This window comes from Lepisosteus oculatus, chromosome 15 (genome assembly GCF_040954835.1).
Source record: "Lepisosteus oculatus isolate fLepOcu1 chromosome 15, fLepOcu1.hap2, whole genome shotgun sequence".
In the NCBI taxonomy this organism is placed as follows: domain Eukaryota; kingdom Metazoa; phylum Chordata; class Actinopteri; order Semionotiformes; family Lepisosteidae; genus Lepisosteus; species Lepisosteus oculatus.
This window is the reverse complement of record NC_090710.1, coordinates 2801486-2815140: the sequence shown is the minus strand read 5'-3', so window position 1 is coordinate 2815140 and position 13655 is coordinate 2801486. Positions and strand designations below refer to the sequence as shown.

Here is a 13655-nt window from a genome sequence, read left to right as displayed (position 1 = left end):
TGTCCTGCCTTGCCCCCATTGCTTGCTGGGATAGGCTCTGACTCCCCTGCAAACCTGGATTGGATGAAGAGGTTCCAAGGTGGACACTAAGCCCTGTCTAGGTCTCCTGTCTATTGATTTACATTTCCTTTTATTTATCCATCCATTGTGAGTAAAATGCTTCGTGATAGATAAAGAAGTACAGCAACGCTCCCTGAAACTGTGTGGTCATTCACGGAACCCAATCCTTCATTTGACAAGAAGCCCGTGTTGTCAGTCCAACACTGTCAGGAGTGTGGAAGGTGTCCCACAGATGTGCTCACCTTGTTGTTATCTTCCTCATCACTGCTGAGTTTCAGGTCATCCTCCAACATCCTGTGCAGGGGAACAGCAAAGTGACAGAGTTACCCACTGAGGCCCCCAGTTCTCAGAGCAGACCACCTCATGCCAGACAGACAATAAGATGGAACCATATGAGATTCAGGTCACTTTAATGGGGTGAAGTCTCAAAGAGCTATGAGATGCAACGCAGGCATCTCATCTTGACATGCTCTGTGAAAATGTGAAGAGATATATTCTATCTTTACAAAGCTTGGATGCCAAGATCCTAACATATTACAGAGCCTTACAGCAGGTTCTGCCAAAATCAATGTTAATGCACCCTTACAAAAATCACAGCCTTTCAATAGACAGAGTTTAACTGTTCAAGCTGCAGCCCTTCGGCACAACTTTTATTGCTATCTGGGTTTCTCATAGACAACATTAAAATGCCACATATCCTTGAACAGTACTGCTCAGCTGCTTTGACAGACAGATCCCCAGATCACAAAGGGCTGACTTTCGTAATGTGTCACATCACCACAGGCTCTTCTTCAATCCTCTCCTTGTCAGGCTTCGAACTATAGCTTTCAGGCCATGTCAGAGAATGAAGCTTCACTTCTGAGGCTCAGCTCCCTGGTCAAAAGGCTAAATCAGTCTCATATTTCAGATGGCTCTTCTTACACATGGTGTAGGCTTTCCAAAAATCTGTCACCAAGCAACAACCTCCCTTAACTCAGATGCTTTGAGTTACCCAAGACACTCGTCTTGACAACTTTTCATCACAGTGGGCAAATCTAAAACATTCTATTCAGATATGCAATAGAAATGAAACACAGATGCCAAAACCGCAGGCAAGAGTCTGTAGTGAAGTGGAAGTAAGCAGACCTTAGCAGTAAAAGGTTAACCAAGGCAACTGGTCTGATTTGAAGTTGTGGATTTTCATACAGGCAGAAAGATCTTCTGAAATCAGAATGATCCACATTTGAACCCACCAAAGACTTGCTTTTGCTTCTGAAAGAAGAGAAAGGTTTCTGAAGGAGCACTTCAATTTTATCCAGCCTTTCCAAAGGAAAAAAAACAAACGAAGAAAACATTTCTCTCATGCAAAAGGTTCAGAAGACGTCACAATCCCAGCTTCAAGGACTGCGCCATTACCTGAGAACTCTCCCAATAGTTCCCAATAGTAAATTAAAGATCAAGTGGATTGTTCCTCTTTGCAAATAGTTATCCTGCCTCCTTTTAAACTGAATGGCATAAATATACTGTACCTGTCAAGAGAATCCATTAGTCAATTTTTTTAAATATAACCTGACAATACAAGAGAGTAGGCATTCACATCTATGATATTAAGGACCAGAGATAAAAATCCCATTGCATAGCAATTTGATCTATAAAATATGTATCTGTACTATATATGCCTTTGCATATATATAAAATGATAGTGATTTTTTCTGAGGAATAGCAGTGCTCAATCCATTTTTCCTCTAACAAACTGGTAGGACTTTTAAGTGGTGTAGTTTAATGCATTCTGCAAAAAAAGTAACCTGACCTTTAATTTCAGTTTATTTTTGGACATTTCTCTTTTCTTGAGTAAAGCTGTCAGAGCCATAATTTCCCTTGTCATTACCACCAACATCCCTCAGTATTGGTAATGTCTGTTTTCAGACCATGGAAAACTAAATTCAGTTGTCTCCAAAGGATAAAATATTCACAACAGCTCTGCCAATTAAAAGTAGAATCCTCAAACCTTCAGGTTATTTGAGAAATCATAATACGCCTAGGTTGAACTATGTGGGAAGATGCTCTGTTCTGGCTAAATGAGGCCAATTATCAGACTATTTAATGTTGGAGTCAGCTTGCTAAAGAGCATTACAACAGTAGCTCAAAGTTTTGAAGACAAAACAGGGAGCCAAGGAGGAACCAATTCGATAAAGAGGAAGTCACAAACAGGAGCTGAAAATGTTATGTGGAATAATTTAATACAATGACTTATTTAAAAAAAAAAGACTTTGGTGTATTGGCTCCGTAAAAAACACTCTTAATCTAGTCCATAAGGGATCATAGCGTTTCTGTTGTTTGTTTCAGTTGAGCTCCATATTGTTTACTGGACCTAATCGTTCCAAATTGTTTACTGTAACTAATCGTTTCCTTAACTGATCCGGATGACACATGTTCTTACTATTTTATCAGTTGATTAATAAAACATGCCGGAATCCAGTCTCTGGTGCCCACAATTTAGACATGCCTGTTGTAAGAATACAAGTTATTCGTGGGCAAAAATGTTTGAACACATTTGAACACCTCAACCATGGTAGTCTGAAATAACTGGAAATGTTTTCTTCGTCAATACTGTCACAGGCATTAAAAGTCATTTCTTTTTTGTGACCAGTCAAACTATGGACCAAATTTTTCAACACCTCTAAAGGTAGGTAAATGTGGCTGAGGATTAGGAGGCTGATAGAGAACAATCCAGATTTTTCCGAGCTGCTTGTGGCTTTTGTTCAAAATCATTCACCAAATAGTATAGCTTGGTTGTGGAAGAGGTGTTTGTCACCCTGTGTCTCAATGGGTGCTGGCGGTACTATCCGAACTGTCATAGAATCTTTTTTTTGCATACAAGTCTGAGGAGTGCCAGAGAGTTTAAGAGGAGTCAGTGCTTAAATACTGCCCCTTTAAAAACTCTGGGTCAGGAGCTTTGTGGGCCTCTATAAGACATTAAACCCAGTACCAAATAGTGCTTTGAATCAAGTTCACATTTCACGTTTATTTTCACAAATTCTAGTTAAAAGTAATTCCTCAGTAATTCCTCGTTAGCACTGGAGTCTACAGTACGCTTTAGTTTGAAAAACAATGTCAGTGATGATTATTGTAAAATAATTTTGGGTGCTGTGGGATGTTTGGGCCATTAAATATTTGGAAAGCACTGGGTTAAGGTTTGTGCAATGCACAAACATTTTTTTTAAAAAAGATTTCTCTACATGTCCAATCGATTTCAAAGATAGTTAAAAGAATCAGAGCTCATTTGATCATTTTTTGTTAATTCTTCAGCTTGATATATTTAAAGTACTGATACCTAATTACCTAATACCCACTGTTACATTACAGTTTAAACCACTTAATGCTGCTTTGCAGAAGGATAGAGGGTCACTTACGATTTATGAGGAATGTTGCGCGATGGGCTCCTGGTGTGAACATCACACTTTACTGTCAATGGGAAGACAAGGAGTTCAGATTTACTGTAAGCAATGGCCATCTTCTCTGAATCAGGTCTATAAATCCTACAACCATTTAGAAAATTAATAATCAGCCTGTGTGTTCCACAGGGGAGGATGCTGGAGTCTGGGTAAATTCCCACTAGGCTCACCTCCAATACAGAATCGCTTGACAAGGGGTAACTAAAAACATTTACAGAAGTAGGCCAAGAGCAGGTAAATAAAGTAGGTGATTTCTTAAGTGAAAGCAGGAGTTGTCTATAACTAACATGTAAGGCTTCTGCAGATAGGCTGATTTCATTGTAGCCTCTGTATTCACCTGTTTTCATGTAAGGACATTAATGACTGTAGGACTTAATATCTGCAGTGATAATGTTGCATTCTTCTCCAAGTGGACGAATGAATTGCAATTTAATACAATTTTATCATTGCAACCCCATTTATCATGGCCTTGGCCACCCTATTCCTTCACAAAACTAGCAAAGTTTTCTTTTTGTTTTCAAGGGGCAACCGCTGAAATCATTACCAGGGACATCTCCCACAGTCACTACACAGATTGAAAACTGCTTACTTTGCTTATGGTGGGCCGAACGCTGCTTGGGCTCCTGGAGTAAAGAGAGAGAGAGATTATTTTAAAAACACCAGTAATGGTACTGGAAGAAATAAGGTGCACTAGACAGCTATGGACATTTATAATTAGGTGAATATTCTTCAGTTACCAAGTACATTCCACATGAAATGCTTTGTTAATGTTTCTAATGACCTGAAAAACCCTTTGTGACTTTACACTGAATACCAGGCTAGGCCACTCTTAATCACTTCGTAAGATGATACAAGACACAATGTTCAGACACAGAGGACCAAAACCTACCCCCATAACACTGGGGGTGTTATGGTGTCAAACAAGTGACATGGTTTTCACTTCAAGTCACTGGTGGAAATGCGCTCTGGAAGTGTCGGGGGGGGTACCTTGGCGCTGTAGGGAAGCCTCTGGGACTCTGCTCTGCTAGACGTGTGAATGGCAGAGAGTGGAGACGGCCAAGAGTGGGTCATTTCCTAAGAAGAGAGGAAACCAGATCAGCGTCACAGCAGTATTCCACAGACCACATGATCCGGGGGCTTGGGGGCACAGAGACCGCAGGGGCAGGAATTTAGCTAACGGCGCTATGAGAGAGCAGGATTGAGAAATACCGCTCTGTCTTCAGGAGCTTGCCAGTTCTGATAAGCATGGGCATCAGTTCAAACAAGGTGCTAGCAATTAAACTGAAAACAAAGTGTTTGCTATTCGATGTCGGTAGGTCGATATTCAGTAGTTCTTGTAGTGCATTTTGACACGTCAAGTTCTTGCGCTGCCTCACAGCTCTGGAGTACTCAGTTTGATTAGGGCTTGCAGCACCTTCTGTGTGGAGTTTGCATGGCCCTTCCGTCATGTTTGTATAAAAATGTAAGCACTCCGGTTGCATTCCATGTTCTAAAGACATGCTGACCATGGTTAACGTCTCTAACTGCGTCCTTGTGTCAGTGAGTGTACAGGTATGTGAGAACCCTGCGATGGACTGGTGCCCTGTCCAGGGTGAGGTCCTGTCTTGTGTCCTGTGATGGACTGGTGGCCTGTCCAGGGTGAGGTCCTGTCTTGTGTCCTGTGATGGACTGGTGTCCTGTCCAGGGTGAGGTCCTGTCTTGTGTCCTGTGATGGACTGGTGCCCTGTCCAGGGTGTGGTCCTGTCTTGTGTCCTGTGATGGACTGTTGTCCTTTCCAGGGTGTAATCCTGTCCTGGTCCTTGCCTTTCCAGGATAGGATCTTTATCACCAGGAATACTCTGCTTTCTGACAGTGGATGGAAAGATGGACCTCAGTCACACTTGCTACCACAGCAAGTTTTCAGCAAATTCCATCATAACACATAATTAATTTGATTGACACTTTCCAAAGCAATTAACATTTACAACCATATACAGTATATAGCCTGGTGTTTTACTGGAGCAATTTTGCTCCAGAGCAGAACAGCAGTGTCTCATTTACAATTTGAACCTACAACCAGTTAGAAACCCACAAACTCAACCAAACACCTAACACCATCCCACCGCCTTCTCACGGCCCTGGAATAGTGTGTCAGCTGGACCGTTGGCCAACCTGTAATATGAGATGTAAGGTCCTCAACTGATCTTCTGTCCTTCAGTAACTTTTGCTAATTTGCAAATACGTCTGACACCTCTTCCTGTTTGCAGCGCTGACGTCTTGCACAAGCAAAATCTGTCTGTCCTGTATTGAAAACATTTCAAAAGTCTCAAACGTACTCCTTCTGTGCTAAATCAAGGATTTGCAAGGTTTAACAACTGATGCAGACATAGCCAAGAACTCTTCTTCGGGAAGGTTTTAAAAAAATCACATGAATCCACCTCGTGCTGCATCTGCAAAAATTCATATTCCTGTAAATTTCTGTATGCATCGCATCTCACACATAAAAAACAGTACATGTAAAAAACTCTCACTACTTCAAAAATACAGCAACCTATCGTAGTGAGAAGATGAAAGTGAATTAATATCTGAGAGTTTAAATAAATTTAAATAGTCCCTACCCCAGACCAACCTGTAAGAAAATATGGAATGAAATATGAATAAAAAAAGGAATGAAAAATATCAAAGTGGGGTTTAACGAAAACTTCAAATAACAGAAGATTAGCTGTGTTTTTAGTTGCCATCGTGTTTACAAAGTTTCACCAAATGTACATTAAGCTGGAATGTGTGGCTTCTGATGGTTTGATGTTGTATTGTGCTAATACTGTATAGCGTGTGGATATACCGCTTACTTTTTCTGAGCTGCGATACGATAATAAGTCATGTGAAGGGTATCTGTCTCGCTTGGCTGTTGGTAGTTGGCCATGAACCTGACAGCCATGTCTTGAGTAAGTGCTCGCCCTGTTCCGCCTGTGATGTAGCAGCGCTGGCCAAGAGTAATTCAGTGTCACAGTCTGCACAGGGGGCAACCAGCTATGGCTTACAGTTCTAGACAAATAAAATTCCAGAGAGGGACATGCTGCTGTGTCCTGGTCGCAGCTTGGCACCTGTCGTTGTTAGGCTCACCCTGGCCCAATCTATCTTTATAAGCACTAACAGTGGGACACCTGGCTGTGTCACAGCTGAATACAGCCAGACAGCTTTGCAAATGGGGTCTTTTCTCATTCAGTAGTTCGGTCCAATTTTAATAAAGACAAAATGAGATGATGAATGTAAAGGGATAGTGTACGTCATACTCTGGCTTGAACTCGCCTGGCTGAGGAAAGGACAGCCCTTTGCCGAAGGTCATCTCTGTCACAACCCCCTCAGGTACTGTACGAGGAATAAACCAGGGAGGCAGCTGCCAGGGTGCACTTGGGGTGGAGGGAGGGGTGTAGAAAAGTAGGGTACAGACATTTGGGTGGCCGTCGAGTACTTATACACAAGAGCGCGGACAAGTGAGAGTAGAACTGGACTTCCTTAGAAACATCCGTTAATTAAATAACAGCATTTTATCAGGCCCCTGCAGAATGCAAGGATTTTCACAAGGCGTGGTGTTTTTAAAACTAATGCATCTGGAAACAGCTTTTGTTTACAAGCTCCCCGGGCTCCCAGTGTTTGTTTCTACTTCTGTTTTTAATTAGAGGTCTTCTGAACAACTGCTAAGCACCCTTTAAAATGACAGCCAACCTGTCAGAACATAGCTTGAGGGCACATTTCCTCAGCACTCCTCATCTGCACGTCTGTCTTTACCCAGCTACACAGCAGGGACCGAATAAATTGCGTTGCTCCAGGTTTGTTAAGATGCAGTCTGTGTGATTCAGGCCCATCGTGCCGGGACTGTATCAGGTCTGATGTGTAATTTTAATTAAAAAGATGATAAAGCCCGAGTCGCCAGCGAGGGATGAGAATATTGATTGAACAGGCCCTCGCAGATGATTTGTTAAACATTTGCATAGCAGGAATTCAGCAAGAGAGTTTTCCTTAATTTTGAGTGGTACCGTCTGACAGAGGCGTGAGAGAAAAATGACTAAAGCCGCACGTTGAACGATCAAACAAAAACAATGCACAAAGAGTTGAACAGGGTGTTCACCAGGCTGTGCATGTGGGTGCAGTCTAGGCCTCAAGTGGCGAATGGCTTCAGTTCTGTTGTGAATTATTTTCGGTACGCTCCATCTGGTTTCAGCAAGAGGAAAACAATCTGGTCTACTGGTAAGAAAGCGCGTCCAAGAGCCTTTGTGTGTAGAGTAAAAGGTTAGAATCTAAGAAATAACAATGGACAAAACATCATGTAAGCACTACATATTGTTGTTTGGAAGAGGCATTATAGAAAAAACCTTGCATGGAGCAGTAACTGGCGTGAGTGTCCTCAGCCCCTTGTTCAGTGGAGCCAGGATTCACAGCCAGGAGCCACAATGGGAGGTGTTTTACTTCTCTGGGGGTCCAGGCTTGTGTGTGGTTTCCAAATCACATAGAACTGGGTTATGAGCCACTGACTTGATCCCATCTGCCCACCCCCCCTGACGAATGAATCTTCCATCCATCCATTTTCTCTACCCTTCATCCAATCCAGAGTCGGGGGGACCAAAGCTTATCCTTGCAAGCAACAGGCGCAAGGCAGGATACATCCTAATGGGACACCAGTCCATCACAAGGCACACACAGAGACACATACTCAGACCAGGACCAATTTCCCCAGAAGCCAATAAACTAGTATGTTTGTGGACTGTGGGGAAACCAGAGCACCTGGGGGAAACCCATGCAAACACAGCGTGAACATAGAAACAGCCACGGAGAGAGCTCTCCAGGTCTGGAATTGAACCCAGGACTCCAATGCTGTGAGGCAGCAATGCTAACCTCTGCACCCCTTAAGACGAACCTTTTCAGGACCAAATTGTTTACTCTAAATGTAGGAAACTCGCTAAACTAGCACTTCAGCCTCTTAAAATTCCTTTGTTTCCTAACTTAGTAAAGCAAAGTTTGCTTATAGGAATAGCCACAAGCTGTAATGTAGCTTGCATTCTATTTGTATAAAACCTTACATCTCAAAATGAAATATTTGCCCTAGGGCTACACTGCAGAAATCCTGAACATGCAATGTCTTCAGCCTTGGCACACAGTTGCTTTGACATCCTAATCTTTATTGCTTAAAACCGAATGTTTTCCAATAGCACTATATTGAAAATTAATAAGGGTTTTTCAGTGCATGAAGTATGGATGGAAGTGAGGGAAATTCATAGCCTCAATACAGACTGCAGACAGTTCATTAAACAATAATGAAATTAAATCAATGTTGCTCCCTTCCAGGGATGAATTTACTGACAAGAAGATCCAAACATGTCAAAAGTTTTGTAAAAGAGAAATTGATTTCAAAAAAAAGATTTGCACTATTTTATTAATGAACGGTATAACAAATGTTAAAAATATCAGAATGGGATGAGTGTGTGATGATAATAATAATCACTCAGTTACTGTAAAGGCCGAAACTAGAACCTTTTTGCTGGAGGACTGAACTATAGGAAACCAAACAGAAGTAACAGCTTGTAAAGACCCAAGTCCTTCATCACGATGATACACACACATGCCAAAGACAGCTTTGCTACTCATCAGATGTGCTCAAATCTAAAGCTTGGGTTTTGAGATGCAGAAAGGGGGCAGGCTTTGCGTTGTGAACTGACACTTTGGCCAATGCTTGATCAATAATCCTGTGCAGAAGCAACATTTTCACAAGGGCTTGAACAGAGTCTTGCTCATTAACCTTTAAGAACAAGCTTTTCTGGCAGAAGAGAAGTCGATGAACATGCGCTGTATGTTTTGAATTTTGTGCTGATCTAGAGCCTTTGGTCTATTTGAGAAACACAGGAACAAGTCATTGAGCAGTTTCATACGTCAATAAGTCACGCTGGCTGCATACAGTAAGTCCTGCAAATATAGTTCACCCTGATTTACTTAAATTCCTGATTATTGAATGGGAAGACTCTGAATTGTTTTTAAAAAACTGTCTTAAAATATATTGGGCATCGTTATCCTTCTTAGATGCTTTTAGGCTTATTTTCATTTTGTATCCGGATAATGCCAAGGAAAGATCTTATTTTTTTAAGTTAAAAATAACCTCAATGACCTTTGCAAAACTGTTTGTAGGAGAAACATTTGTACAGTATATGTGTACACCTGAAGGACCAGTGTATGTTAGTTCTGGATCTGTATTTCTTTACTCTTATTACAAGCTTTCCTGGTAGGCTAGTGGTCAAATTTGGCACTCTCACTGCTGTGGCCTGGCTTCAATTGCTGGGTAGGGAATGCTATGTTTCATAGGGCTCAAGGGAATGTCCTACGCTGAAAGAACTGAACCTTTTAAGTCTCAAACAGAGACTATGAGGAGAATTAATACAAGTATTCAAATCCTGAAAGGTATTGACAAAGACAGCCCAAATGAACAGTGAAGCTCAGACCAGTGGAAACTGTTTGTAAGTGCATTAAAAACAAAGAACAGGAGGTCTTTACCCTGAGGGCAACGGGAATATGGAACAAGCTGCCCAGCCATGTCATTGAAGCCAATACCCTGGTTTCTTTCAAGAAATGGCTGAATGAGATCCTCGGATCACCTGCCCACACAGGACAACTGTGATACTACTAACCACAACTTAATAATAATAATTAATAATTGCTTACACTTATATAGCGCTTTTCTGGACACTCCACTCAAAGCGCTTTACAGGTAATGGGGTCTCCTCTCCACCACCACCAATGTGCAGCATCCACCTGGATGATGTGACGGCAGCCATAGTGCACCAGAACACTCACCACACATCAGCTATCAGTGGGGAGGAGAGCAGAGTAATCAAGCCAGTTCATATATGGGGATTATTAGGAGGCCATGATTGGTAAGGGCCAATGGGAAATTTGGCCAGGACACCAGGGTTACACCCCTACTCTTTTCGAGAAACGACCTGGGATTTTTAATGACAACGGAGAGTCTGGACCTCAGTTTTACATCTCATCTGAAGGACGGCGCCTGTTTACAGTATAGTGTCCCCATCACAATAGTGGGGCATTAGAACCCACACGGACCGCAGGGTGAGCGCCCCCCTGCTGGCCCCACTAACACCTCTTCCACCAGCAACCTTAGTTTTTCCAAAGAGATTTCCCATCCAGGTACTGACCAGGCTCACACCTGCTTAGCTTCAGTGGGCTGCCAGTTGTGAGTTGCAGAGTGATATGGCTGCTGGCCATAACTGGGGATCTCGGAGCCTTCAACATAGCAGGCTACTATTGGAACAGACTTTACAATGACTTTTCTAAAGAACATCAGGGTAAGGTTGTAAAATAGAACACAGTTAGATCAGCTCCGTTGTATTTGAAACAGAGAACAGGACCCTGGGGTTGCACACACAGGACAGGGCTTCTTCATTACATGGCTGCCTGTGGATTGATCATGGGCAATATACAGTAGATATGTACAGTATGTGTGGCAGAAAGAGAAGACACAGTCCAAACAGCAGGATTTTCAAATTATTTCTTCCTGGAAAATGCAGCTCAGGTGGCAAGGAGAGAAGAGTCTTGTTTGCCTTGAGAAAGAGGGAGTTGAAGCCCTGATATGAGACCAGTGGGGTGTCTCCTGACGTTTCAGGAGTTTAGTTTCCAAGTTTCTTAATTTCTATAGTTTCTTTCTTCCGTCGAAGGGTCTAAATCTTCCTGCCTCGCATCCTTAGACTAATCTCCAGTGACAAAGGATTTTTTTAAGCTACGCGAATTGTTCAGTCAGCCTTTGTTTCGTACCTATCGTACTGTTAGATGGCGGGGCACTGAGAGAGCCCTCAACGTTGGTCACCCTTGTGTCCACTTGCTTTTGATGAGCATTTCTGGAGTACCATTTTACAAAATGGAAGAATGTTGGCTTGTTTTTGAAAGGTTTCTCCATTTTCCCACCGTTTGGCTCGTGAGCCTCGTGTAAAACAGCTTGCTGTGGGTTGTGTTGTTGAGCGAAAAGCCAGGAGGAAAAAACGTTGTACACGACAGGAAGTTCACCTTTGGAAAAACACTTACGTGGTAAGTCATGCAAACTCCTGGCAAATTTCTCTAGCAGCACACGGTTTTCGCCTGAGATCCATAAAGAAAGCGTTGTCACGAGAGGGACCCTCAACAGGTGGAGTCTGATGGGGCTAACTGTGAGGCAGCCTGCCTCCCCTGATGGCCCCCCTCCCTCACCTGAGGTCGCCGACGAACCCGCGGCTCTGAGCGCTTCATTACCGTCTCTCCGCCACAGAGGACCCCTCCCTCTCTACCTCCAACAACAAATTGACCAGGTGGGAATTCTCCCTGCGCTCTGCTGCCCGCCTGGAGCTCGAGCGGGCCGCTGTCTTCCCGGCGATACACCTCACACTCCATGTTCTCACCACCGGGAGCACAACCTCAAGAAGAATTTGCTCCCGAGACAGCCGCAGAAAGAACAGACACAAATAATGTGCTGTGTGAAATCTCGGAGATGGGAATGCTGCTAAAAAGACAGATGTGGACATCTTTCCAGAAATATTACTTCTGTTCCAGCTGCTCCACACTGCAAATATTTATTAGGAGAAAAACAGAAACTGTTCTTAAATCAGAACCCCTTAGATCATTTGAGGAAGAGCATGACTTCTACATCTTAATGATTGTAATTCAGGTTTTGTTGGGATTATACAGGCGAAGGCGAGCCTACCTAAAAAGCAGAATGACTCAAGTGTGGCTGGGTGTGTCACCTGCAACAATCGGGGATACTTCAAGACCTTAGACATCAAATAAAGTGTAAAACACTTTAGAACCACAAAACAACAATTACTTATCTTTTTCAACACCATATAATAACATAATTTAGGGGAATCATTCAAATTGACTGTTTCTGGCACTTAGTAGACCATTGTGGTCATTCATTCCATAACACAGAGCCAGATTTTATTAAGAAGCTCATCTCATTTCATCTCGCTCATGTTACATTGTTACGATGAGATGGAAAGTCAAACTGAATTCTACAACTGAACTACGCTAGCTCACAGCAAACAGGTGAACAGCTACAGTGCTGAGACTGACATCCAGGTATAGATACACAGCGCATGGCCAGTCAGGGTTGCTATTGTTTCATGTTTGGTTGTATTGCGACTGTGTAGCTGTTGTCCTTAAAAATAAACATCTTTTCTGGCACGAGGGAGGGAAATCCACTGGCTTTTCAACGTGCCTTCTTGTGTCTCCCCCTATTTATTCTTAGCTCCTGCGGGGCTCAGGGCTCAACATTAGGGTCCAGCCTAGCAGCAGGATACCCTACGTCCGTTTCCTGAGGGCATAGGCCTCGTCCCTGACACCTCCCGTGTTCTGAGCCCGGGGTCTGGAGGACCTCGCCCCATTATCCCAGGATCTCCATGTTGGCTGTCTGTTTGTGTTTTCCCCATTCCCGGGGTTTTTAACCTTGTCACGTCTCAGGATGGATCTTTTGCTAATGGACTCCTGGACTGTCCCCTGACCCTCCTTCGGTCCCGCTCGGATTTGGATGCCATTCTTCGCACCCCCGCTCACTGTCTCCCGGACTGTCACTATTATTCTGTGCACCACTAAACCCCTGTGTTATTTCCCATACCACACCTCCTGTTTCCTCCAGCTCTTACCGCATCGCATAGGATATACTACAAAACCCGACACTGAGTGCAGACCCTGTCCGTAACAGGGTCTAGAAGAGTCATGAGGTTCATGCTGATATTCTGACCTGACCGCTGGGGACCTTTGAAAAGTGATCACTCAATCCAAGCAAGCTTTTGGTTACCTATTTATGAGCTCAGGTAGCCTTGTTGTGAAAGCCAGTACCCAGACTTCTCTCAAGTAATGGCTGGATGAAATCCTCCAATCAGGACAGGAAGCACTTCTTTACCCAGAAATCACAGTTATGTGAAACAAGCTACCCAGCCATGTTGTTGAAGTCGCTATCCTGATTCTTTTAAAGAAGAGATCCTAGGATCAATTAACTACTAAGTGGACTGGATGGGTAGAATGACCTCCTCGTTTGCAAATTAAAGCTGAGGGTGTTGCTAATTACTCATTGAACACAAAAAATGTGCAAATGAAGCTATTGCTTTTATCCTCAACAAAAAATAGCTTAGTGTTCTCCATGTTCTATTTGTT

General features: G+C 43.0%; 1 protein-coding gene across 3 annotated transcripts in view; it reads right to left on the bottom strand.

Moving 5' to 3' along the window:
- aff3 (AF4/FMR2 family, member 3) overlaps positions 1 to 13655 on the bottom strand; it is a 46143-nt gene that overhangs the window by 26239 nt on the left and 6249 nt on the right. For all 3 annotated transcript variants that reach the window (XM_069179054.1, XM_069179053.1, XM_015363360.2), the window contains exons 3-6: positions 4482 to 4568; positions 4084 to 4117; positions 3453 to 3504; positions 303 to 354 (exon numbers count right to left, since the gene is read on the bottom strand). In XM_069179054.1, coding sequence (XP_069035155.1) covers positions 303 to 354; positions 3453 to 3504; positions 4084 to 4117; positions 4482 to 4568 — 225 coding nt within the window. The remainder of the gene's footprint in view (positions 1 to 302; positions 355 to 3452; positions 3505 to 4083; positions 4118 to 4481; positions 4569 to 13655) is intronic.